This window comes from Peromyscus californicus, unplaced genomic scaffold (genome assembly GCF_007827085.1).
Source record: "Peromyscus californicus insignis strain IS unplaced genomic scaffold, ASM782708v3 Scaffold_7__1_contigs__length_154581171, whole genome shotgun sequence".
Taxonomy (NCBI): domain Eukaryota; kingdom Metazoa; phylum Chordata; class Mammalia; order Rodentia; family Cricetidae; genus Peromyscus; species Peromyscus californicus.
Genome location: NW_026294595.1, coordinates 14,694,802 through 14,722,569, shown reverse-complemented (window position 1 = coordinate 14,722,569; position 27,768 = coordinate 14,694,802). Strand labels below are relative to the sequence as shown.

At 49.4% G+C, this 27,768-nt stretch overlaps 1 protein-coding gene across 3 annotated transcripts; it reads right to left on the bottom strand.

Annotated features, from left to right (window-relative positions):
- Positions 1–794: 794 nt before the first annotated feature.
- Positions 795–27,686, bottom strand: Rabl6 (RAB, member RAS oncogene family like 6). 3 transcript variants are annotated; one of them, XM_052725260.1, is made up of 15 exons: positions 27,244–27,686; positions 21,431–21,565; positions 20,353–20,400; positions 16,379–16,431; positions 14,588–14,679; positions 11,012–11,152; positions 10,510–10,615; positions 6,282–6,385; positions 4,801–5,129; positions 4,375–4,528; positions 3,376–3,585; positions 3,018–3,285; positions 2,479–2,650; positions 1,883–1,941; positions 795–1,763 (listed from the first exon to the last, which is right to left on the bottom strand). In XM_052725260.1, the coding sequence occupies exons 1-15, from the start codon at positions 27,371–27,373 to the stop codon at positions 1,566–1,568; spliced, it is 2,199 nt and encodes a 732-aa protein (XP_052581220.1). In that variant the 5' UTR covers positions 27,374–27,686; the 3' UTR covers positions 795–1,565. The 3 variants fall into 3 exon arrangements, with proteins under 3 accessions (XP_052581220.1, XP_052581221.1, XP_052581222.1); XM_052725261.1 differs by lacking the exon at positions 20,353–20,400; XM_052725262.1 differs by lacking the exon at positions 20,353–20,400 and having other exon boundaries at positions 21,431–21,560; positions 27,244–27,346.
- Between the last annotated feature and the right edge of the window lie 82 nt (positions 27,687–27,768).

Below are 27,768 nucleotides of genomic sequence, written 5' to 3'. Positions count from 1 at the left end.
CTGCCTGCCCCTTGCCAGAGGCACTGGGCCTTCCAGCATTCTAACTTGGTAGATGATGGGCCACAGATGTCAGACCTGAGAGTAAGACCTGCCTTGTTAGGCACTAGGCCTGGCAAGATCCTGTTGCTACGGCTCATTGTGCAGTCCTGGGCTAATTTATTATAGACCCTTTCTCCATATCAGGGGTCCAAAAGGCCAAGTTGCATGCCCCAGAGCACCTGCTCAGCTACCAATTTGTATTGTGTGTACAGCTTCATAGCAGAAAAGTAAGGGAAACCGTCCCTCCCAGGCCTAGGAAAGCGCACTCAGCCTTGGCCCCCAAGAAGGCACAGCAATACGCCCCGCCCCCAACGTCACTAACAGTGCTAAACGTCTGCCTGCCTCTGGAGGGTTCTCATGGTAACATGTCCGCAGTGGGCGAGGATGGAGAGCTGCCAGCGGGGGCGAAATACTCAGTTGCAGGCGCCCCCGGACTCCTAGCAGGCAGGGAGGTAGAGCAGAGTGGGACACAACTGCCTTCCCCGGGCTGGAGGTCCCAAGGTACTCTCCCTGCAGTAATCCTGCATCAGCTTGTGGAGTAAACCCCGAGCCCTGGCCAAGCAGGTCCTCTGGCTGACATGCTATGGCTAGGTACTGAGTCCAGACCACTTTGGGCCCAGCATTGTAGAGCAATCCTCTTGGAATAGCTACCTCTCCAAAATGGCTCTTCGGCTTCATGCCAGGAACCTGGCCCCCAGATTGGGTGGTCTCATCTTAAGCAGCTTAGGGAACCAGAAAACAGTCACACACCGCAGTAAAATCAGAGAGCTTTATAGTCTGGGCGGAGTGTCTAAGAAGGCGCCCTCTAGGCTCACCTGCGCAGGCGCTCAATGGGCAGAGGCACAGCTGGCACACAGTGGCAAGCTGTTAGTGCCTCTCCCACAGGAGAGGTGGTACATTGTGTTCTCTTGCCAGCCTTACCCAGTGCGGGGCCTGGCCACTTTGCAGTAGCAGATGCTGCCACACCCTTCCGAGTACACATCTGTGCTCAGGGCATGACCCTGCTCTACTCTGGATCCATGGGGAAGAAGGTCCACAACCCAAGCCATGCTATGGCCCTGGGAGAGCTCAGGAAGGCAAGCAGGAGTGGGGCTGGGTGGTGGACATTTGAGAAGCCAAGCAGTCCCACACCCTGCCTCTGTAAACAGACCCTGGTGGGTCCCTTCTCGGCCCCAGGCACATCCCTGAGAAACACCGGGGACTGGCTGCAGCTCTATCTGGGGAGGGCCAGGTGGTCCACCAAACCAGCTGCAACTCTGTTCTGTCCCCTCCCTCCCTGCAGAGCAGGCTTCTGCTGGGTTAATGCCCAGTACCTGCAGCGCCTGACCCCAGGGCCTGACCACCACCAAAGTCTCCAGCACAAAAATCAATGAAGAGTGGGCCAGACCACATGAGGGCAGACACAATGGCTGGGGGACATAGGTGGCAGGGTGGTCCTGGGAACGTGGGTGCATAGGCAGCAGCCTCCCCAAATCAGCCACTGGCAGTTCCCCTCTTCCCAGGACAATCAACTGCCTCGGGCAAGCCTAGAGTTCCTCATAGTCCCCACCACCAGGGTGGCGGCTGCTAGGGGCCCCACCCCCCAGGAAGGCTTCCAGCTCATCTGCAGCCTTCTGCTCTTTGCTCCGAGGGGGCTTCCTCTTCTTCCTCCGATCCTCCTTGCCTTCCTCCTTGTCCTTGCTCTTCTTGTGTTTGCCTTTCTTTTTTGTAGCCTTTTCTTCCTCCTGAAGGTCATGAAGAGCAGATCTAGGGTCAATGGGCAACCCACAAGGCTACATCCCACCTTCCAGGACCCTGGGCTGTCCAGGCTAGCTGTGATATCAGTGGTGGGCAGGGCATGTACCTCTTTGCTTTTCTTCTTCTTTTTCTTCTTCTCTTTAGAGGGAAGTTTGTTGTCTTTATCTGCACAAGGAAGACAATTGAGCTCCTACCTGCAACCACTTCGTATGGTCAGGCAGGCTGCTGCAGATACCCATTCCCACCAAGGCCTGGTCCCACCGGCAATCTAGGGCGTTCCCATGTATTCTTGAGCTGGTGAGCTTTGAACCAGCCCGGGATGAATTTTTTTTCCCTCCTTTTAGGGCTGAGTTGGCCCAAGTCTGCCCCTGGGCTGCAATTCCAAGCACATCTACTAGGCAGCTATCATTTTTTCCAAAATAGCTCTGTCCCAAAGGCCTGGGACACCTGAAAGCCTGGAATGTTGTCAGAGCAGATGGCACAGAGGGGGACCCATACAGAACCATGAACAGGGTGATGGGTGACAGTCTTGGATGGCAATTTTGGGCAGTTCCTCCCATTCTAGAGACTCTCATGGCCATGATGAAGAAAAACGGTAGGCAGGCTAGGATTTCTAAGCACAGGTCCCTGGACTACCACAGGATGAGGACCTCCAAGTTACCCCAGGCTCCAAGGAGAGGGACAAGCTCCAGACCCTCCTACCTTCATCACTGCTTTCCTTAGGTCCTGTCTCCTCCAGGCCCAGCCCGAAGAGATCTGCGTCATTCTTCAGTCTGAAAGCAGAGACTGGGGGCTTGGAGGGGAGGGGTAGCTGGGCAGAGCCAGTGTCCTCATCAGTCACATCAGAGAGGTCTTCTCTTACTGGGAACGCCTCCTGAAGAGAGATTAGCTAGTGGGCCTATTATCCCTGACCACTGCCACTGGACCTTTGAAACAAGGTGGCAAGTCCCTCTGGGAATCCAGGGGCTGGGGTGGGGTAGAATGGGAGGGGTTAACTTGACCCAGATTTAGAAAGACCAGCAGGGCCTTCATGTGGACAATGGACCCCCTCCCATGGACTCCTGTCCACTTTCTCCAGCAGGCTTCAGAAACACGTTAAGAAGGGATTATGTCTCGGGGGCACTGGAGCCAGGAACACTCTCCTGCCTCTCTTCAGATCTTGCTCTGGGAAACAGACCTTGATTGTCCTCTATCTCTGGAAGGATGGAGGCTGAGCTTCCCAGCCAGCAGCCTGTCCTTACCACTCTCCTCTGTGTGTCCGATTCATCACTTTCAAAGTCAGGGTCATCCATGACGAAGGACAGCATCTGAGCAGCAATGGGCCCCTCAGGATCACTTTCTGATGACACTTGCTTGTCCTTCCCTTCCTGGGGTCTATGAGAGCCATCAGTGGGTGGCTTGGTATTGCCGAGGTCAGGCCCTGCGCCAGCGGTGAGACCATCTGACCATGGGGGTATGGCTCGTGTGGAAGCGCCCTTCTTTTGTGGATGTGAGGCCTTGGTGGAGGACCTTCACATAAGAAGAAATGTCAGGAGTTCTGAGGACACCCTAGGTTGCCACTACCTCAGCTGGCCATACCTCGGGGACCTCAGCCCATACCATTTTGTCTCAGGCTCTGAGCACTGCTGAGGAGCCACTGTGGGGTGGCCTGCCGGTCCTTCGGCTTCCTCCTCACTGGAAAGACTGATGTTCTTACTGGGGATGGGCTCTGAGGACAGCAGGGAATTGCCATGTGGCTGGTCTTCTATGTCCACGTCATCCTGGAAGCCTGCCACCATTGGGTTCCCTCCTATGGCCTCCTCCTCATCACTGCAAGAGGGGAGGCAGTCACAGCTCTGGGGGGCTACCTGCTGCTGGTCCCACCCCAGTGCCTGGAGAGCTGCCTTGTCTGCAGTACCGTATTCGAGAGGGAAGACCTGGGCTGTCACAGGGGCTGCTGAGTCCAGGTGCGAGTGAGGGAAACACTGCCTTGTTGCTGGCCAATGGGCAATCAGTGGAGAGGAGCCCTTGACCCCATTGAACATGGTGATGCTGGAGATGCTAACAGTCATTCAACATTTGACCTGCTAGAGGGAGTCATCTCAGAGCTTAGCTGTAGACAGATTTTAGGGTGTTGTTAAAAGACAGACAGGGGGTTGTGGGAAGGGCTAGCTGCAGGAAGCCAGACCTGGCCAAGGCCTGCTTGTCTGGGTCCATATGGAAAGACCCAGGTAGCCTTCACTATACCTACACAGACTGTGCCAGGATGTATTCAGAGTGCCCCTGTCCCTGCTAGGCCATCAAGGTTCCTGCTGTCCGAGGAAGATTCCAGTTTAGTGCTCTCCAGTCTGCTGTGGGCATGAACTGCCCCACTCCAGGGTGAGCTGTCTGTCTGTCTGTCTACTCCAGGGTGGTGATTAGTCTAAGCAGGCCTTTGGCACATGGCCTGAGCCCTTTCCTCAGAGCTAACTGCTAATCAAGCAAGCACAAGAAAGGCTGTGTCCACAACCCCAGCAGTGTCTTAGGAGATGCAGGTATGAATGGATGCAGGGATGGGGAGGCTGTGTTGACTAGCCCTTGAGGTGGACCCTGTGCTGAGCTCCACCAATCCACCATTACCTGTCACTATCCTGCTGTGGGCCTTTGGCTCCAATTTTCTTCTTGTCTTTAGGCAGGGTTGTGTCTTCCAGGAAGCTTCGGTCAAGGCCATCTTCAGGGACAAAATCCTCAACATTCTGGACTCTTGCTGGGGCCTCTAGAGCTGGAGCTGGCTCTGTAGAGAAATGCTGTTTCTTCCTTCTATGGTTCCTGATCCCGCGCTAGGCAAGCCCCAAACTGGGCCTGTAGGACTGGGACTTGACAATTCATGCACCCTGGCTCAAAGTCATAGGCTACTTTAGAACTGGACCAGGCAGTGACTGGCCCACGAGGGAGGAGCTTGTCAGGGGCACAGGGACCACATTCCAATCTCTGAGGGACATGAGGCTCAAGATGCCAGAAGCTAGCCCCCAAACTACATGTTGAGAGGGCTGCTCCCAGGCCTACCTGGAGGTGAAGGGGTCACTTCTGCAGCTGGTGAGGTCCCAAACAGCCGAGAGATGATACTGCGACGCTGGGCTGGAGCTGGGGCTGAAGGTTGTACAGAGGAGGGCGTGGCCTCCAAAGGGGGTACAGGAGATGGTGCTTGGGGACAGGTGGAAGAGACACTGAGGGACAGCTGGGGGACAGGCTGGGGAGTGCTGGGGCTGGAGCTCCCTGTGGATACAGCACTTGGAGGCACAACTGGCGACTGGGAGCCTGAGGATGGGCTCTGCCCATTGGCTGCCAGAGGGGATGCATGGCCTCGACTTCGAGCCTCCATCATTTCAAGGAAGCTAGAAGCGGCAAAAGGATAGGAAGTGAGGAGCTGGCTTCCCCTTGGACCTCTTTCTCAAAGACTTTCAGCCATCAGTGTCCTTTTTGCAGTTATACTATTAAGTAGAGAATAGGGCCTGCCTGCCAATCAGCTGCCCCAGTCTTTGGTATCCAGACTACTGCCTCGCTTATCCTGTCCCTTTATACTGGTACCAGCCTGGAGAACTGAGTCTCACAGCAGATGCATGACCAGAGCCTACCAGGACCAACTATTCTTTTTTAAAAAAATTATTTTTATTTTATGTGCATTGGTGTTTTGCCATGGGTGTCTGGTCCCCTGGAACTGGAGTTACAGACAGTTGTGAGCTGCCATGTGGGTGCTGGGAAATGAACCCAGGTTCTCTGGAAGAGCAGCCAGTAAGTGCTCTTAACTACTGAGCCATCTCTCCAGCCCTCAAGACCAACTATTCTTACAGGATTTGGGTAGGCCAGTGGCTGTCAACAGTACCCAACTAGTGACCAAGAGGGAGGTGTGGCTGGTTATGGCCAGTGGGGTAGAGTTGCTAATCACACATGTGTAGTTTGCTCTAGTCACAGGTTTGTGCTGATCCACATGTAGGAACCATACCAGATGTCTGAGTACTCTGTAGGTTCTGTTGGCTCCGAAGTATTTGGGGGTATAGAGTGCCAGAGTCAACACAGCCCACCCTCAGGAATATCTGCCCTCACTTTCTACAAGAACTCAGGAGACTGCAGGGAAATTGAAACTGTTCCCAGATCAGCATGGCTCAATTCACAGTATTAATCCACTTGTTCTAGACAAGTGCTGATCTGACTAAATACTTTATTAGATGAACAGGAAGGGCTTTGGCTAATAGCATGGAGTACCTGTCCTAAGAGGCTGAGATGAGCTGCTGAGCCATGTTACTCAGCTATTCCCCATATTGCTCCACACTGAGTTCTTCAGCCAAGACCTTAGTATACTCAGGTTGACTGATCTACCATGCATGCATACATATGGTGCTTTCTCCACTGCCTCACAGGTGCAGACCAAAGCTTAGCACCTGGCTCTATCTGTGGACACTAGGGCCCACTGGCAATACAGTGCAGTACCCACCCTTCCCACTCAGGGTAGTCAGGGCCTGCACATCTGTAGTTGCTGGCTCACGTACATGCTGTAGTTCTGGTCCTCGGTTTCCTGCTGCACTGATAGCTCCTCCAGTGTGGCATCAATGTCTAGTTGGTTTGTCTCCAGCTGCCTCAGCAGTGTCTCTCTCTGTAGAGGAAGTGGACATAGCTGAGTATGCCTCTTCCTACGAGGCATGAGGTCTGGCTGGCTGCAAGGTCAGCTTGTGTGGCTTGGAGGATACAGTCAGTCATACGGAGCCACACCAGAAAGCGCCACCTTCTGTTTCCACATCACACTTTCAGTTGTCACTAGCACTTCCTGTTGGCTACAACAGCCTCTCAGGCCACAAAACCATAGCAGTAGGTGTTGAAGACATCTGGGGAGCCCCAGGGGCAACTGGGTGAAAACCCAGGTACAAACTGAGCAAACCGTACACTTCTAGCCTGATGACCAAAGCTGATCAGATCAAGCCTCTGGGTCCAGTTGCCATGTCTTCTTGCATTTAGATTTAATCTTAAAATACAGCAGCTTTCAGGCTGTGTGAAGGGACAGCAGATGAACTAGGACTGTGTTTTTAGCTGGAAAAGGTCCCCTAGATAGACACTGCTATCACAAGAAACATGACCCTGGCACTGGGCATGCCTCAAGCTTACACCGGGAGTGCTTTTCAGCACAGAGCAAACAAACCAAATGGAGAAAGTGGAGTAACTACAGACCAAGAGACCTGGAGTCTGTTTATATTCTGACAAATGAAAAGAAATACATGAGAATGATGCAGATCAACACTCAGGACAAGCAGGCATATATAATAGACAGATGAGTGTCCTAATTTAAAACGAAAGATGTGGTATACCAAGAAAAACCTAGACAGCTACATTCAATACATTACTTAAGTCTACTGAGACTTTACTCTGCATATTGACCACTAACTGGTGATTTAAATAATTCTAGAATTATAGTTTATTTTCTCAGACAGGGTTTCTCTGTGTAGCCCTTGCTGTCCTAGAACTCGCTTTGCAGACCAGCTGACCTTCTGAGTGCTGGGACTAAAGATGTGTGTCAGCATACTCAACTTAGTTTTTTTTTCCTTCCCCCAGACAGTGTTTCTCTTTAACAGCCCTGGATGTCCTGGAACTCAGAGAGATCCTCCTGCCTCTGCCTCTACAGTGCTGGGATTTAAGGTGTGCACTATCACTGCCCAGCCTTACAGTTATTTTTTAAAGACTTGTTTTTGTTATTTTTATGTGAGTATGTGTGAAAGCCACATGTTTGAATGCTCAGAGTCTAGAAGAGTACATTGGATCTCTTGAAGCTAGAGTTACGACAGCTGTGGGCTACCCAATGAGGTTGTTGGGAACTGAATTCAGGCACTCTGGAAGAACAGCAGGCTTTACTAACCACTGAATCATCTCTCCAGCCTCATGGCTGTCTCCTGTATCTGGGTCTGGCCTTGAACTTGCTACATGACTAAGGATGGTGTTGAATTTATTTTCTTCCTTGCCTCCACCTCCCCACTGCTGCGATTATAGGCAAAGCCCCACCTGGCTTATATAGCACGAAGGACTGAACCCGGAGTGTTGTGCATAGTAGGCAAGTAATCTAACAACTGAGCTACATCCTGAATCCAAAAAGTCATTCTAAAAAAGTTGTTATTTAATGTATATAAATGTTTGGTCTGCATACCATGTACATGCCTGGTGCCCAGAGAACCAAAAAGGCATTTTGGATCCCTTGAGAATGGAGTTGCAGACAGTTGTAAGCCACCATGTGGGAGCTGGGAATTGGAAAGCCATCTTCTAGAAGAGCAGCCAGCCCCTCCAAGATGGAATGGTTCAATCCATGGCTACTTCCAGGTAGCCACCACCCTGCCAGCAAACAGTGGCCATCACATTCCCTGCAAATAACCATGGAGGAAAGCTATGTTGGTCTAGATCTCAGCTCAGGCTTCTAGCACCAGTGACTATCTTGGCATCTCTCTGTCTCCTTGGCAGGAGGCAGTGGTAAAGCTTTCATAGAGTGGAGCAGTGTGAGAAGTTGTTTTCTAACAGTTTCCTCCAAGATGGAAACATTCCACATCGCAGGGCTCTTTACGCATGAAGGTAAACAACCTAAAACAGCTTCAGGATGTCCCTGAACCTGGCCAGATTCACTAGGTCCTTCCTGCCTGAGTAAGCAGTAACAGCTGAGAGTCCCCTTAAGAGGGAAGGAAGCTGAGATGAAAAGAAGACTGTCAGAGGAGACAGGTTGCAAAGAAGACTCAGACCAGACCAGCGACAAAGCAGCTTTGACCAGTCACTTGGAAAGGACACTCTCTGACCTTCTGGGCTGCCTGTAGGCTGTGCACTGACCAGGTTCCTACAAGTAACCCCAATAAAACTCACTGGTTCACCAGGCTGGACTTTGGTGGTATCCGGAATTTGGTCTGTTGGGATCCCTGTCTGGGGTGAGCAGATGCGTGTTGTGTCTCCCTAGGTAAAGTTTTGTCTCACAACAGGGCTCTTGTTGTTGTGAGAAGGCATTTAGTAGAGGCTCCTTTTGATCCTGTAGGCTCCTCAGCATAACCCCACCTGCAGGAATCTCATGTTTCTCAAAAGGACATAGAGAGGAGGAAAAGGAAGGCTTTACTTTCCTGAGTTTGGTGTCCTGGATAAAGTATGAAGAGCCCATACACTCAGGGGAAGCTACAGGTCACCAGGTCCAGAAAGGTAGCCAGGCCTGTTTGGCCTTCTTGTTCAACAGAGACCCCACACCAAGCTGTTTCAGCTCATGTTTCCAAAAAGGATTGGTCTTCTGTTCTTATGCTTAGAATCCAGAGCCTTGTTCCACTTTCTGCCTACTCTGCTGCTTTCCTAGTTCTCAGAAGCTACAACATACCTCAGGATTAGAGAAAATGACCACAGCTTAAGCAGGGTAGGGTCCTGGGGGGAATCTGGGACTAGACGAAGCTTTGGGTTTAGTTTATATAGACTTACACTGGTTCCTTGGCCTTGACAAATGTAGAAGCATAAACAGGAGGCACTGGGGACTGGGTGACGATATGGTCATCTTGTACTATCTCTGAAACATTTTGCTTTTTGTTTTGTTTTTCTTTTTTAAAGATTTATTTATTTATTATGTGTACAGCATATATGACTGTAGGCCAGAAGAGGGCATCAGATCTCATTACAGATGGTTTTGAGCCACCATGTGGTTGCTGGGAATTGAACTCAGGACCTCTGGAAGAGCAGTCAGTGCTCTTAACCTCTGAGCCATCTCTCCAGCCCTTGTTTTGTTTTTCAAGACAGGGTTTCCCTGTGTAACAGCCCTGCCTGTCCTACAACTTGATCTGTAGACCAGGCTGGCCTCGAACTCAAGAGATCTGCCTGCCTCTGCCTCCTGAGTGCTGGAATTAAAGGTGTGCACCACCACCGTCCGGCTTGTTTTGTGTGTTTGAGAAAGGGTCTCATGTAGCCCAAGCTGGTCTTGAACTTGTTACATTCTAGGGATGACCTTGAACCTCTGATCCTCCAGCTTCTACTACCCAAGTACTGGGATTACAGGTATGTACCACCATGCCCAGCACTTTAATTTTTTTGAGACAGGGTCTCCCACTTACTGAGCCTCAGGACATAGCCTTAAACCTGAAGTGATCTTCTTGACTCAGTCTTCTGAATGCTGGGATTACAGGTGTATGCCACCATGCTCAGCCTATGCCACTTCTATTCATCTAATCTAAAAGATTCCAAGAGGAACACTCAATGAAAAGCAGGGTAGGTGCAGCTATTCACCCTGGTAGGCCACCCTACTTGCCTCAACTGCATCAAGGAAGCTGATGCTTCAGACAAGGGTGCCAGTTTTCTGTTCTTCATGAGATGGCCAGAGGGCTATGGTTAGAGTACAGTCAGCCCAGCATCTGCATGGAGAGTCACAGAAGTTTCATGTCTTGGAACCTGCCTCTTGACAGATAGCTCTGTGTGACTGGGACCTCCATAGCTACATGTGCATCTGGTAAAGGGGTCTGCACTTTAGTCAGTGTCCCACAGAGGCATAAGGGCTCTATATGGTGGACTGAAACTTCCGGACGCTCTTAAAGAGCAAGACATGTTAGCCACTTCTGGCCCGCTGCTTTGAGTGCTGTGTGTGCCATCTCCAGCCCACTAGATACATGTTAGTAGCCAGCTTCCAAGAAGGTGCCCAAGAATGCTATCAGACTTAGGGAGAAGGCCAATCCTTATGAAGAGCCACAAAAGTGATGGCTACCCACTTGTCTGCCCTACCTGGTAAGCACTTACCTGTAACTGCAAAAATGGGATGTTGAAGAACTTATGCAGGTACTTTAGGCCAAAGCTGTTCTTCATGGAAGACTCAGCATATCGAAAATAGGAGGAACCTGGAGGTCTGTTTTCAGAGAAAGATAAAGGAACTTAGTGGGCAGTGTGGCTTGATTCCTGCGTCAAGGGTTACACCTAAGCCTAAGGTGTCCTGCCTACTTAGCTTCCTTCTGGCAGAAGGTTCCTAAAGACATTCTGTAGCTGACTCCTCTGGGGCTGATCGGAAGAACTAGACAGGGGCCAGGAAGGCCCCACAGTCCTGGCACATGGTCCTCACATCTTCTATAGCATTACCAGAGACCTGGAACTTCTCACCCTCTGGCCATAATCCCTTTCCTGGGCCAGGATGCTGACATTTTGTCTCCAACACAGGAAGAGATCGTGCCTTGTCTACAAGCTTCCCCCAAGACTATGAGAGCACAGCATAAGACCTTCTTACGGGAGCAAAACCGGCGGCACCCACCTGTCCAGGTGGTCAATGAAGTCACGCACATCATCTGGCAGAATGACTCGATGCTCACCCATGTCACGGTAGTTGCCCAACACGCACACCGGCACATGGGTTGGCACTTTGGGAAGCTCCCGGAGAACATAGTTGAAGGTCCTTCAAAAAGGGAGGGAGTGTTTCGCCTTAGCTGGGTGGCCCTTGGAATGCTGTGTACACTACCTCTTTGTCTAACTTCCCAGAGCACGTGCCACCGAACGAACAGCAAGTACTATAACCTCAGCCTGCATCCCTGACCACTGACTCTCCCAGGCATCCCAGATCAAGGTGCTTCATTCTCCTGCCTTGATCGGTGTGCCACCTGTCTGTGTCCCTATGAAAGTGCTTCAAGGGCTAGTGGGGTGGCTCGGTAGATGGAAGTGCTTGTCACTGGGCTTGATGGCCTGAGTTTGATCTATGGGGCCACATTGTAGAGTAAGGAGCTGACTCCTGTCCTCTGGTCTCTATCACACAACTTCCTACCCCAAAATTAATTAAATAAAATCAACCAATAAATAAGAACTGCTTGGAGCCTCACCTGTTTGTAGCATCATTGTGAACTGTACGTATCCTGGGGAATATGTCTCTCGGTTCTGCTGCACACTGAGGCTGGGTTGCAGCTCATCTGCTTCTCCCTGCTTGTTGGCTCTGCCTCAGGGATACCATCACTGAAGTATCCTCAATGAAGGCTACTTTCCTATCCAAGGCTTCACTTATTCTACAGTGAACCATACCCCTACAAAGTCTGCTGGCCTCTCCAAGACTGACTTAATGTGGGAGTGCCTGCAGCTCCACTTTACACGTCACCAATGTCTCCAAACGACTTGTAAAGACACAACCAGGACTTGGGACTTGGTGCAGCGCTGAGTACTTGCTTAGCATGTGTAAAGCCCCAAGGTCCAATCTCTGGTACCTGCCCTCTGCCCCCCACTCCCCAGCAAAAGCAACAACAACAACAAAAACCCAGAAATGGCAGTACATACTAATAACCCCGGTTCTCAGAAAGCTGAGATAAGAGGATTATGAGTTTGTGGCCAGTCTGGGCTACATAGTTAGTTCCAAGTTAGCCTAAGCTACAGAGACCTTGTTTCTATAAAATCCACTAATATCACATGGGTGGCGCTGGTGGCGCACGCCTTTAATCCCAGCGCTTGGGAAGCAGAGCCAGGAGGATCTCTGTGAGTTTGAGGCCAGCCTGGTCTACAGAGCGAGATCCAGGACAGGTACCAAAACTACACAGAGAAATCTTGTCTCGAAAAACAAAAAAACAAACAAACAAAATCCACTAACACCTCCCACAACCAGTGAAATGTGTATGACCCAGCTTCCCTGCCGAAAGAAAGCAATGAGAATGCAACATGCCTGTAACGATGGCAGCCTCTCCTGACCCTGGGGTATCCTCTTGGAGTGTGCTCACTGGTCTGTAATTGCAGCTCTGAAGTGACTATGGCCTCCCAGGTACTAGCTCAACCAAACATGCTGGTGTCCAGGGATCTCAGAAACCGAGAAATGACTGCGATCCTTGCGGCCTGACAACGGTTATTTTGTGAGCACAAGGGTCTACAAAGCCTCATGGCTGCCAAATAAGCATCTGCATATCCTTCCTGATCTGGCCTAGCCTCCTATCCACTCTAGCCCCAAACTCAGGTCCTAATGCTCAGCCAAGCTGATGGGGCATCACTGCTCTTAAGTGCACTACCTGCTCCTCTGCATTACCCCGATAGCTGCAGGGTCTTGTGACGTTAGATTGCAAAGGTCATAGAACACTTTAGTGGAGTACAGGAGCCTTCAGTGTCCAGAAGCAAAGCCATGTCCCCACTACTAGATCACCCACAGAGGCAAAATGCACATCTCTGCTCTGCACCTGAGAGTATAGCCTTGAATATGGATGTCTATGACACATGTTTACTGCTGAACTGGAGCTTGTGGCCCAGTCTGCCTCCTATAGCCCTGAGAGGATTCTAGCATGTGCCAGTTGCCAGGCTGTCAGGCAAACATATAGGGTCCCTGAAGGTTGGGGGGGGCTGGATCTGGGCCTGTGAATACTATGCAAAGGCTGTAGGAAGTACGTTAGTGTAGACTGTGGCTACCAAGGATCTATAGGTTCAGGACCCTCAAACCAGAATCAGTGTCACGCACAGTGCTAACTTCACTCCAAAGCACATGATGGAGGCTGGTGTATGAGTGCGTGACTATTTTTTTGTTTGTTTTGTTTTTTGAGACAGGGTTTCTCCGTGTAGTTTTGGTGCCTGTCCTGGATCTCACTCTGTAGACCAGGATGGCCTCGAACACACAGAGATCCGCCTGCCTCTGCCTCCTGAGTGCTGGAATTGAAGGCGTGTGCCACCACCGCCCGGTGAGTACAAAACTAGACAGATAAGGTTCCATTGTACATGTATGGGGCCAGGAAATCTAGCTGGTTTGCTCTGGCTGTCGGCAATGATAGTCTTAGAAGACGGAACAGAATGCTTTTCTCTGCCTTTTTCAATCCAACCACAGATTATACATGTAATACTAATAATAGAACTGTAAAAGCAGAGTAAAAGGCAAGGTGAATCTCCAAGGCTACTTCTAAAAGGGCTGCTGTCAAGGCTTCTTTTAATGTATGGGTTTTTGTTTGTTTGTTTTTTGTTTTTGGTGGTGGTTGTATTTATTTTTTGTTTTTTTGTCTTCTTTTGTTTGTTTGTTTTTTCTTTTTTGAGACAGGGTTTCTCTGTGTAGCTTCGGATCCTTTCCTAGAACTCACTCTGTAGCCCAGGCTGGCTTCGAACTCACAGAGATCCGCCTGCCTCTGCCTTCCAAGCGCTGGGATTAAAGGCGCCCAGCTGGTGGTTGTTTTTAAAGCAAGGTCACATTATGGATCCCTGGCTGCCCTTGAACTCTCTAGACTAGACTGGCTTTGAACTCACAAGATCTGCCTGCCTCTGCTTCCCAAGCGCTGGGGCTATAGGTGTGCAGCCCCACGTCTGGCCATTACAGTATTTTAAGAGACTGTTTCCCAGTGTATACAGGGTAAGACTTTGAGATATCTGGAGCCTCCTCCGTGTTTCCCTGTTGTTTCTGACGGTCTCACGATGATGTGTAATGTAGTCTCCTGAGCACATTTCTCATGGTGTCCCCCTCAATGGGAGTTTGGTGGTCTCAGGAGGCTTGCACCTGACCTCTGGACCCACTGCTCACTTTTCTCTTTGTCCTTTGTTGTCATGAATCTTAGCTGTGTCTTCTTGGTGCCTGAAAGAATGTGTATGTAGGAGCCTATTTCTGGTACCCTCCCCACCCTGCAACAGGCCACCTGATTCTGATCAATTTTATATGGTATCTCCAGGACAGCGGGGTTGTGGAAGGTAGCACCTAATCTCTACCACTGCTGGCCAGCAGCCTGCCCCTGCCCCACCCTCTGCAGAGGTATGAATCTATGCCCATCTTGTGGCTTAGATGCCTCAGCATCTAGGGGTTCTGCCCACAGCTGGCAGAGCAGGAAGCTCACACCAACAGAGAACTCACATGGTACTACGTGAAGGCATGCAGCCACTGCCAGCTGCCTGCCCCTCTTACCACTGCTTAGTGATGTCAAACATCATGACCACCCCATTACAGTTCTTGTACACGTCCAGGAACTCAGCATCCAGAGCCATTTCAGACTCTGCCTAGAAACAGGAAGAAGAAAGGGTAAGACTGTGTCCCTGGCCAAGTCCCACACCTGTGGACCCTGAAACACCCCAAAAATGCAGAATGGGCCTTTTCTAATCTAAAAAGTCATTTTGTGTGGAAAAACACAAGGAAACACTTGTGGGTGTGTGCACGTTAGCTGTGGGAACTGGAGCAGCGAGTTTCATCTCTACGGGGAGGCCTGCCCTAGCACTCCTAGAAGCAAGTACTGGAGCTGTCAGCTGCCCTTGAGACGGCTTCCAGAGGAAAAACAAAAACAACACAACGCTGCGCCCAACCTGGTCAAACCCCATAGCTGGGAAGTCATAGGTCCTGGGTGGGGGTGGGTGGGTTCACAGCTGTTCTTTAGCTAAACTGGCATGGAGCCAAACTACATTCTAAACATTATGTTTATATCCATAGAGAAACACTACTTTCATCCTTAATCAGAAAAATCTCTTTTTGGCTGCTCAAGGTGTTGGGAATAAATGACAGTTGAATGCATAGCCCAAACCAGATTCAGGGAACATCATGAAATAATGCGAGAAGAAAGAATCTAAGAGCTGGAAGTCTGAGAGGACTGTGAAATGCTATCAGCAGTTGTGGTGGCCTGCACAAGCCCGAAACTCTTAACAGCCAATCATGGGTTAGGGAGGTCAGCTCTCAGGGGCCCTACCCCTGTTAAACTACCGGCTACTGATGGATTCCAGGGAGGGTAGGTATTATCTTCAGTTGTGTACCGAATAGTAAGCACACCAAATGCCAAGGGTAATTCCAAACATGTGGTCAGGCAGAAGGCCTTTAATCCCAGCACTGGGGAGGCAGAGGTAGGTGGATCTCTGTGAGTTCCAGGACAGCCAGAGATACACAAAGAAACCCTGTCTCGATAACCAAAAACAACAACAACAACAAATCATCAGTGGGTCACAAAACCAAAGAGGGAAATGATGGACAGGACTTGTAGAAAGGAGGGAGTGGATGACAAGGGTAGAAGGGAGTTAAGAGAGTAGGTAGAGAGCAAATAGAATGCATTATCTGCGTGTACGAAAAGGTCAACAAATGTACAAAAACCAAAAGAAATAAAAAATATGCAAAAAAAAAAATATCAATCAAGATGTGTTCCAGAACACACACTCCATGGAAGAGGGCCAGGGAGGGTGTATGTATCACTTAAGCTTCCAGCCTTGAAGCAGAAGGAGGCCTTCTATTCACAGAGGGAGAAAACAGGGCAGAGTTCTCTAGAACAACTGGCAGGCAGGTGTGTCGAGGGACCACACAAACATGTGCACTGTGTCACAGCTTGCGGGGAGCAAACACAGATCACCTAGCCCCACCTGGAGTGCCAGGGCCACGTCTCCAAGATATGCCAGTGCTTTTAAGGACAAAGCCACTGTGACAGAGATGTAAAATGTGGCCCCTTACAGGCCATTCACATCATTCAGTTTCCTGCGATGTCTGCAGAGTGAAGCAGAGCAGCCATCACTCACGTAGGGCAGGTAGCCTAAGCAATCAGTAACCCTAAAGTAGAACACTGGCAGCACGGGTCTTGAGAGTGTGAAGGACAGTCAGTGACTACTACAGCTGTGGCATTACTAGAACATTCAGGAGGCCGGGACTGCAGGGTTGGAGACCACCCTGAGGGACCACAGGCACCTTGCTCAGGACACTGACACAGACCCACCTGACAATGTGGCTCACCTCCTGGGGGTCATTCTCCGTCTTCAAGCCATCACCTCGTTTTTTACATTTTCCTTTTTAAAAGACAAACACAAATTAGGAATGTAACTGCTGGGTCCAGGATTTGCCTAAGTGGGGGAGTATCCTTCCTTGGACCCATCCAACCTGCCACAACGCTCCACTCAGCCTTAAGAGAGAGGGAACTGTGCGAAACAGCTAGGCCAGCAGTGGACAGGAAGTGCAGGCCTCAGCAGCCGACAGACAGGCCAGGAAGTAAGATGCCCAGTCCAACCTGCCTTGAGGAAAGGGGTCCCTCTTGACAGCCCAGTGTCCACGGAGACATAGGAGCCAGTGTGAGGTAAAGGGCTTCCACCGGGTCAAAGCTAAGAGAGACCAAATCTGGAATTCCCTCAGCAGTTCTGCTGTGTCACTATGGCATGAGCACACAGGGACAGAGAGGAAGGCCAGCCCACCTGACACTGCCTGTCGTGGTTATCAAAGCACTTCAGGTGACAGACAGCCACAGGTCCTGTCTGGGGTCTGGCTATCTAGAGATAACAAGATGACATACATCACTCACTGTCCTTCCCTCTTTTCATGTCTAAATTTCCAACTGGGCAAATGAGCTGCTCACAACCTTGGGAATTCCATAGCAAACAAATATTCCCCAAGAACAAACTCAGGTTTATTTGCTTAAAACACCAACCCAACCCCGTATCCCTCTCCAAGTCCTATCTGAACACCTTTACACTCTGGTCAGTCTGGGGAGTCAGCCTCTCTCCCCCTCGGGTGCAGTGGATGGTTCAGTCTCACCCTCGTGGGCTGAATGGCAAGTGGGCCATTCAGGGTGTGCCCCACACAGGTCAGGAGCCTCTGGCACAAGCAGCAACTTCCTACAAGTTGCTGTAGTGTCTGTGGGAACTACTCTTGGGGCAGAAGGAAAGTGTTGGACAGGAGCTGGTAGGTCTGGGAGGCCAGAGTAAGCAAAAACTTGCCAAGCTGCTTTCCATCAAACTTCCCTTTTAAAGCTTCTGAACATGCACTGTGAGCACTGCTGAGAATGCCTAATCTTCGGGAGAACTTACTCATTGCCCTTGAGCTCTTAGTTACTTTAACTTCTGTCACATCTGAAGGTCCTCTGCTGCTGTGGGAACTATGGTCCACAGGCAGACTGTGGACCATGGGGATGGGAGGTGGGGGGACAGGGCAGAAGAGCCTTTCTATGGGCCCCTCTGGCAAATGGGTGACAGCAGCCATGAGCATGCAGGCACTCCCTGAGTTAGGACAGCTCTTTGCTGGGATCCAGCCTAATTTCATCAGAGCAAGGATATGAGTGGATCCCTGAGAGTGGGAGGATAGAGAATGTTTGAGTCTAACACAGTGGGAAAAAAGGTGCTCGATGACTCCTGGGCAGTGGAGGTGGCAACCTCTGCTTCATGGGCTCTTGGGCCAACTGAAGGCGTAGCATGCCACTTTGAAGAGTCCTGAGTGAGAGGTTGAGGTTGCTGCATTATGGTCCCATCTGATAGCTAGACCCAACTTCTGACCCCACTCTTCAAAACTTTGTCTCTAGGACAGTGCATCCCACCGCAGCAGGAGCAGGCATAGAGACAAGAGCAGAGGCAAGAGACAAGGAAGGCACTTTGGTTCCAATGTGGTGGCCCCTCTGTGGACCAGCAGCAAGTATCTCCTGACTTGATGGGTTCATGGCTTGCGGAAGATAGCTGACCTAAGCCACCTGATGGCTTCATGTGGATATGACTCTTGTCATCACAGTATATCCAGTGATGGGCCTCAGAGAGCAGGTCACCTATCAGCGCTCCAAAGATGCACACACAAGCATGCAGAAGTGTACAGACATACGGAGATCAACAGAGGCTCAATGGATGGGGTCCGACTAGGCTGTGTTACTGCTGGAACCACAGAAAAAAGTGGCTTCAGCTGTTCTCAACACTTGACCCAAACTCATACTCAAAAGGAACTTGGCTGAGGAGGGAGGAGAAAGCACACCCTGTGCTAGAAACCAGAGCCCTGGAGACACATCTTCCTACAAAGTCCTGGAACTGAAGGACATGTAGTTCAGCCATGCTGATGAGGCCAGGGGTCAGGTCAAAGGTGGTGCCTACAAAGTCAGGGGTTGTGAGAGGTCGGAGGCTAAGGTGTGTGATTTCATAGTGCTTAGAACCACCTGCATGCGTGTACACACACACACACACACACACACACACAACCTCAGCACCAGGGAAGACTATGAGCTCTCACCCCTAGGATCACAGAGGAACTTAATGACCCAACAAAAGATAAGAATGGCCGGGCGGTGGTGGCGCACGCCTTTAATCCCAGCACTCGGGAGGCAGAGCCAGGCGGATCTCTGTGAGTTCGAGGCCAGCCTGGGCTACCAAGTGAGTTCCAGGAAAGGCACAAAGCTACACAGAGAAACCCTGTCTCGAAAAACCAAAAAAAAAAAAAAAAGATAAGAATGAGATTAGTCCAGGCGGCGGTGGGTGGTGGCACATGCCTTTAATCCCAGCACTGAGAGGCAGAGGCAGGTGAATCTCTGTGAGTTCAAGGCCAGTCTGGTCTATAAAGTGAGTTCCAGAACAGGCTCTAAAATCTACAGAGAAACCCTGTCTCGAAAAACCAAAAAAAAAAAAAAAAAAAAAAAAAAAAAAAAAAAAAAAAAAAAAAAAAAAGAATGAGATCAGATGCTCTCATGAATGCACTCTGAGGAGTTCTGTTGATGCCCTCTACAGGTTTAGATGAGACTAAGTCTCTGTGTGGCTGGTGTAGCTAGGTACTTGGACTTGGTGACCCATTCTATAAGAAATGCTATATATAGGTCCCTAACCTCCATCACATGGATGACACAGATAGGCTGAAGTAACAACATGCAACTCCAGCTTGCCTTCTCTCTAAACGGAATGAAAACTCCATGTGTGGAAAAAAAAAAAAAAACTCCTTGTGGGAAATCTGGAACAAACCAGGGTGCTGGCCCCAAGATGTGCTCTTTTTTGTTTTGTTTTGTTTTGTTTTGGAGACAGGGTTTCTCTGAACTCACAGAGATCTGCCTGGCTCTGCCTCCCAGTGCTGGGATTAAAGGTGTGCGCCACCACCGCCCGGCCCAAGATGTGCTCTTACTCCACTTGACTCTGCCCCCACCTCTCACAGCCTTCCTGATTCATGCAGTCTTGCATGTTTCTACTGTGTTGGTGCACTGCACTTAGACTATCCATCTCAATAATTAGGGCTGCCCCAGGCCACAAGGTAGAATAGGTAGCTATAAACTGGACCAGAGTCAGACAAGAGCCTTGTGGGTGTCTGCCTGTAAAAACGAGTTTTCATTAGAGGGATTATTAATCATGGTCAAACAACATGGCTGGCATTAAGCCATCAACTAGTAAAAGAGTGTCTGACAGATGGTGTCCTGTGAGTGTCCAGGTTACCTCTGGCTCTCCAAGAGCAGGGCTGCCAAACCACTAAGGCTCTAGGAACCGGTGTAACTATGGGTACCAAGGGAAACACATAGGAGGGCTTCGAGAACAGCTTCATATGGGTCAGGGTTTTAAGCATACCCAGATCTCCCAATGGTCAGCTGTTCAGTAACTAAACAAATACTCAAAATAGCCAAGTATATGTGACAGGTCCACTGCTGCACATCTACTGTGCCTACCAGACATGGGAGGGAATTGACTAGGATCCAGAACCTAGATCAGGTAGGGATCAGACAGGGACTCTGATGTAACCTAGACATTAATAGTTGGTAGCAACCCAAAACTCCCATATTCTTGAGTAGATATAGCTGGTGCCTGTGACATGTCTCTGAACCACAAGTGGTTCTGTGTGACAAGAACAGAACCTAAGTAGGACATGGGGCCCGAGAGAGAATAACCAGACCAGAAGTAATGGGCGTGAGGACACGCAAATGAGGTGCATGTATGGACAAGGAGGGGCCCTATTTAGAATCTATTAAGCATTAAGGAGAAAATGTACCTTACCTTTGTCAACTACATCCCAGACTTCAACTTTCACTACATCATCAGTGGCTGAAACAAGGAAAACTCTCAGATTAGTGCCTAGCATCACAGCCCCGTCTGGGCTCCCAAATGGGGTCAGGGGTATTCTGGTATCACTAGCTTCTTGGGGCCTCTGTAATACATGCTGCAGGGTTTGCAAGGCTGTTCCTCCAGGTCCTGGCATGAACAATACATCTACTGGCCCACAGACAAAGCCATCACACTCAGTAGCCTGTGGGTCCCTGGGCCAGTCCAGGTACCTAAGTGGATGCTCACACCCTAGACAGATTAAAAACGCAATGCAGCTGTCCAAGTCACCTCTCCCCCAACTTCACTTCTTCATCTGACTGGTCAGTATTCAGTGAGGGTTGAGCAGAATGTAAGAATGCAAGTCAGTGCTAGAGGCGAGAGCACTGATGCTGGGCCATCTGAGCAGGCCCACGTTGGCTGCAGCCCTCAACCTACCTGGCCATTTGTTCTACAGTCTCCTAAGGCTTTCTCTGATACTGCTAGTCCTGAGTTGCCTCATGAGAATAGAAACGGCTTTCCAAGTTCCTGCTATCTCCTCAACCCCTCCTCAGCAACAATTTTCCATTTTGGGATGTCCTAGCGGCTAAGGGAACTGAAAGGACAGAGGAGACCCCAGGACCCAGAAGGGGAAGACAAGGGGTAAAACAGTCATACTGTTCTCCAGGGATGAGCACCTGCCAGGGTTCATAGCATGCACTCCTATGGGGCAAAGCAGGTATGTGTGCTGTTGATGTTTATGGGTGGGTGTGCTCCTAGAGGTGTCCAGGCAATTCTAGTCTTTGAAGGTATATCCTGCTTTTTCACTTGCAACTATGAGTGTCCTGGGCCTGAGGCAAGAGTGTGGAGGAACTTCACAGTTTCAAAACGCTGATGGGGTGATTGACATGCAGTTTTAATTGGTGGGGCCTCTCACATGGGTACTGTTTTCTCAGTTTCAGAAAAGTACCTTCCAAGAACCAGGGTGGAAGGCAGGACATTCTATTGTATAGGGAGAAAAGGGGTCCTGAACTATTACAAGCCTTGAACTCACTTTTGTAGTTCCAGTGGATGCTGGTGACTTGGATTTCCTGGGTGGGGATGTATTCTTCCACAAATTTCTTGCCCTGCAGTCGATGCCACAGAGCAGTCTTGCCAGTGTTCCTGTCACCCCGGATCACAATCTTCACTGGGGCAAGGATAGGCAAAGGGGAAAGAGAAAGGAAGATTAATCCGTCACACTTTAAAAACTTTTGAAGTATCGCATCTGTTCCATCTCACCTTGAATTGGTATTTTTCTCAGGTGACTGGCATGCAGGGAAAGAATAGGTAAGAATACCAGCAGCTTCCCAACAGGTCAACTGTAGCTCAGGAGGACAGATTCTCCCTACATACAATGGTGCCCGGCAGTGGGCAGAATGTAGCACCAAGAACAGAAGCCAGGGCTGATGGTAGGAGGTAGCAGTAGAGGACTTCCTCTGGGCCTGGTTTTCTCCTAGAGTCATATACTCTGAGGGACTGCCAGGTACCCTTAGGATCAGGGTTGGGCTGCACAGAGACTTGATCTGACCAATTGAAGAGCAGGGCCCATGACAGTACCCCAGTACTTGGTTTTCCATTTACTTGTTTTTCTCATAGTTCTGATGTTTTGGGTGCAGTTTTGTCTAAGTCTGTGTCCTACTTCACTCACTCCAATGTATACCAGGCCTGAATTCCCTGCTGGCTTTGGGCAGGGACAGGTGAATAGGATAGGGTGTTGTCCTTATGCCCCTATACCTTTTAGACAGACTCACCACTGGGCTTTTTGAAAAGGTAATAAAGAGCAGTCTGGAACTGATGCTGTCAACAAAGCCAGGAAGAACAGGAGCAAAAGAGAGTGGGGACAGGCTTGGCATTTGGCTGGGAAGACTGACACCTTAGGTGGGTGTGACAAGAGTCATGAATGACTGAGGATGCTGAGATGGGCAGGGAAGGCATAGGTGTTAGGCTGGTGCTTCCTGGACAGTCCCATGGGACATGGAGAGGGTTAATAATGCCACCAAACACCTTTAAGGGCAGGAGGTTCAGGCTGTCTGTAAGACTTCCAAGGGCAGGTCAGCAAAGGGTCTAGAAAGATGTGAAAGCTTAAGAGGTAAAGCAAGGGGAAGCTGTGGGTTCCTCTGCCAACCTGCTTCTTTATCCTAGGTTGTCTAGTCTGCCTGCAGTCAAGTGCCTCCCCATTTCCAAACCATTCTACAGTACCAGAAGCCAATGGCCACCTTGGCCTCATAGCTCACCTGGAGTCCTAGGATGTACCTGACCCCACCTAGCATCCCCAATACCCGTAAAAACAAAACAAAACAAAACAAACACCTGCCATTTATGGTTATCTGAATGAGAATGGCCCCCATAGCCCCACATATTTGAATGATTGAACAGTTGCTGGACTGATTAGGAGGTGTGTCCCTGGGATTGGGCTTTGAGGTTTCAAAGCCTGTATCAGGTCCAGTGTCTCTGCCTGCTGCTTGTGGATAAAATGTAAGTTCTCAGGGTCATGCCCACCTGCCTGCTGCCACTGTAAACTCCAATAAAGTCTCTCTCAGGTCCTACTGAAAAGCAACAAGCACTCTTAACCACCAAGCATCTTTCCAGCCCTAGATATATTCTTTGTGTTTTGCTTTAAAAAAAAAAGAAAAGAAAAAAGAAAATCTTGCCAGGCAGTGGTGGCACACGCCTTTAATCCCAGCACTTGGGAGGCAGATGGATCTCTGTGAGTTCAAGGCCAGCCTGGTCTACAGAGCGAGTTCTAGGACAGGCTCCAAAGCTACACAGAGAAACCTTGTCTCGGAAAACAAAACAAAACAAAACCAAAACCAAAAGACCTTTTACTTTTATGCGTATGTATGTGTGGTTGTGTGAGTTTATGTGCCTCAAGTGTATGCAGGCTCCTAAGGAGAAAAAGGTGTCAGATCCCCTAGAACTGTTGTGAGCTGGCATGTGGGTACAGGGAATTGAACCTGAGTCCTCTGGAAAAACAGCCAGTATCTTAACCCCTAAGCTATGTCTCCAGACCCCCATCCCTTTCTTTTGAGACAGTCTCTCTATGTAGCCTTGGTTGGCCTGGAATTAGATATGTAGACCAGATTTGCCTCTACCTCTCAAGTGCTGGGATCAAAGGCTTGCACCACCACACTCACAGAAAGTACTTTCTAATTTCCAAGTAATTTCTTCAGACTCATAAACTATTTGGAAACTGTTACCATCTGGATCTTAAATCCCCCCAACTCTAGCCAATGTGTTAAAAGTTTGGTCCTAACATGATGCTGTTAGGAGGTCACCTTTAAATTGTGGGACCTAGGGCTGGAGAGATGATGGCTAAGTAGTTAAAAGCCTCTTCCAGAAGACCTAGCTTTAATTCCCAGCACCTGCATGGCAGCTTACAACTGCCTGTAATTCTAGTTCCAGGGCATCCGATGCCCTTTTAGGGCTACCACAGGTATTAAACAAGCACATGGTGCACAGATGTACGTGCAAGTACATGCAAGTAAACCACACATTGTACGGGTTTGGAAAAAAAAAGTGGAATCTGAACTTGGTTTCTCTCCCTACAGCACATATTCAATGCCACACGTTGAGTGGTCTTGCTTCACCATGCATTCCCACAATAACGTGCTGCCACAGGTTCAAAGCAACAGGCCAAGAGGCCATGAACGGAATCTACATGCCCCTCTACTCTTTGCAGAGCTAAAGTAGACCGGGCAGATCTCCAACTCACAGAGTTCTACCTGCCTCTGCTGCCAGAGTGCCAAACTTTTACTTTTCATAAGTTGACCGTCCCAAATGTAGCCACTGGAGAATAAAGAACAACTTTTAAGCTTCAAAAAGAAACCTGAGAGTTGGGTGTAGATGCCTGTAGTCTCGGCTACTCAGGGACTGATACAGGAAGACCAGATGAGCACACAAGTTCAACAAATGGAGCAGAATAGTAAGACTCTATTTCAAAACAAAACAAAAAATAGAGACCTTCACCTCTCTTACTACAACTCATTCTCATCACCTCAAAGTGTATGTTGCATGACAATATTGAACCTACAGCTGACCAGACCATAGTTGGACAGTCTTCTTGTAGTCAGACATACCCAGGATCCTTTTCTTTTATTTCAACCCTTTGCTGTTATATTCTAAATGTATCTTTTTGTTCTTTTGAGACAGGGTTTCTCTGTGTAACAGCTCTGGCTGTCCTATTGTTTTGTAGATCAGGCTGGCCTTGAACTTACTGAGATCCGCCTGCCTCTGCCTCCCAAGTGCTGGGATTAAAGGCAAGGGCCACCACCGTCTGGCCTAAATGTATCTTTCAAAGATCACACTGCCCAATTAGAGGGAATTCCCCCACCCTCAATTTCTTGATTGCATTGTGACTACTAAAAGAAATGGAGTTATTCAGGAATTTTTTAGGAGCTGGGGATGTAGCTCAGCAGTAGTGTACTAGTTCAGTGGGAACCTAGGTTCAATCTCCAATAACAGAAAAGAGAGAAAAAAGTGACACTGAAGAAATGGCTCAGCAGTTAAGGGCGCTTGCCACCAAGCCTAACGACCCTATCTGATCCCCGGGAGTCATATGGCAGGAGAAAAATAACTTCGACAAGCTATCCTCTGACTGTCACATGTATACCAACACATGCACATCGCCCCAATAAATATATTTTTTAAAATAGTACTTTTTAAGTTACTATTATAGTTTCCTCCCAGCCATCTCTGCCTTTTATTAAGTTGGCAAAACTTTTCCTCATTTTGCCTGGCATACAGTTGGAAGAGTTGGATCTACATTTTAACATTCACACTTACTATCTAGGGTTAACAAATTTCTGAATGCCATGCCAGCTGCAGTGGTGTACCATTTTAATCTCAGCACTTGGGAGGCAAAGGCAGGTGGGTATCTACAAGTTCGAGACCAACCTGGGCTACATAGTGAGATCCAGAACAGTCAAAGCTACATACATGGTAATATCCTGTCTCGGACCCCTCCTTCCCAAATCTGAATGCCTTAATTCTGATCAATTCCATTCTGTACTAGGGGCTGACTCCAACTGTTTCAATATTGTGAAAAAGAAAAAAACAAACAAACAAAAAACCAATTGCCCATAAAAACCATTATTATCCATGACTAGTATAATCACTGCTTATTTAAGGGCTTACCACATATGGACCCATTCCTTTGCTTACCTTTGCTTTTTTTTTTAATCCCATGCCTATCTTTTCAGCTTAAGTTCCATTTATCTAAAGAATACCCCTCAGTATTTACTTTTGCAGGAATCTTTGTTCAGCAAGTTGTCAATCACACACTGAACAGCAGCATTCTGGCATCAGTTCTCTGGAACATGGTCTCTCTACTCTGGTTGCATAGATTCCTCTTTTTGCTTTTGAAATTTAGACAACTCACAATGATGTGGTGATCTGCGGGTATGTCAAAACGCTGGAATTCTTGGAGTTTGCTCTTTTTCTATGGCTTTTTTGAGACAGGGTCTTACTGTGCAGCCCACGCTGTCCGGAACTCCATAGATATACCAGGAAGGACATATTTAAACTCACAGAAATCCACCTGTCCCTGTTTCCCAGGTAATGGGATTAAAGGCATGTGTCACCACACCCTGTCTGAGTTATTATTAGTTTGACACATTAAAAAAAAAAAAAAAAAAAAAGATTGTTGTGACCCTGGAGGACAGCATTCTATAATAGACAATTAAAAGTTTGGAAAGCATCAAGTTAACTGTGCCTCTTACTCACAAGAATTGTGAATCTGTATTTATTATACGACTGGTTTGTTTCTCTAAGTAAGATAGCTCAGAAAATTGGAAGAGCAGCTCTTTTAGGTCCCTCCTATCAGGACCACCAGGGGGCGGGGTCAGTAGGGAGCAGGTTTAGAAAGTGAGAAACTTCCAGTTCAGACCTTATTTCTAGGATTAGGTTTCAAGTAATACTATATAAAACTAAATAAGGAATCCAAATGTAGATTCCAAAGAACACAAACCTCTGAATATTTCGACTTAATATTCTCTTCTGTAGATTCAAGAGAAATACAAACTTTCAAGTTAACAGGTATGAAGTGCTTGCTCCTAATACAGGTCATAATGTTACCCAACTATCACTGACCATGAAAGACACCGATTAAAGTGAGCAGTACGTAGTGTGTTGGGGGAGTGTGGGTCAAAAACCTAGCAGTATACAAACAGTTGAGAAGTAAACAATGTCAGACCAGGGGACTGCCTAGAAAAGAGCCCGCAAATGGAAAAAGTCTAAGGAGGTCAAGAGGACGGTCCGCTTCTAGCTGCATACATACATAATTTATAACGAAGGATAGAGCGGACCTTTCTTTCTGTGGGGCCAGGGATGCAGTTAGTGCCTTTTGGAACTTTTAAAAAATATATCCCTTACAAAACTCTTCTTTTAAAAAAAAAAAAAAAGGTGAGAACGTGTGGCATGGTGGCTATTGTTTGCAAACCGGCTTCGAAGTGACCAACAACAAAAAATCCCACGGCTCAATGCCAGCGCCGACCGACTTGCAGGAGGTTCAAGTGCGAGCACGCGCCGGGGTCCGGAGGGGAGGCAGGCGGCACGCAGCCACTAGCCACAGACCCGCGCGTGCACCCTCGTGTTATGTAATGGTCTCTGTCGGCAGGGTACCCGCGCCAATCAGGGTCCTCCACCGCTGCTCCGCCAGTGTCGCTGCACAGCTCTCCTCTGGAGGTCTCCTGTCAGGTGACGGCCCTTAAGGAGCGACCATTAATCAGAGCCCAGGGACCCCGTCCACCCCGGTCCTCTAGGGCTGGGTGGACACCCCCAGCTACCGCCAGCCGCCCCGGCCTGCCCGACGGCGCGGCCCGCACTCACTGTTGTATTGAACCCCCTTAGCGAAGCGCCTCTGCAGCGCCTGGTTCATGGACTGCAGCCCGGCGGGGATGTTCTTGTCCCGGCACGGGGCCTGCTCCGACCCCACCAGCTTCTTCAACGCCGAGAACATCTTCCTGCTGGACGTGCGAGCCGGGTGCGGCCCGCGAGCTCAGGGGCAGCAGCGGCGGCAGCAGCAGCAGCAGCAGTGCAGCGCGCTTCGCACCATGTCCGGCCGGCCCAGGCTTCCTGCGAGGTCGGGGCAGGCGCGGCCACAAGCCGAGGCCCGACGGTGGGAGCGGCCTCGAGGGAGGCTCTGAGGCCTTAGCCTCTGTGGCTCCGCTCCGGCTCCCGTGGCCCTCGGCGCGGCGGCCAAGCATCCGTCAGCGCCGCCATCTTGGCGCCGGCGCAGCTACGGAGCGCCGAGAGGGACACGTAGACGCCGCATGCGCAGCGGGCGCACTAGATCCCGCCCCTTTCGAGCAGCCCCTCCCCTCACCGTCCAAGCCCCGCCTTCCCGCCCTCAAA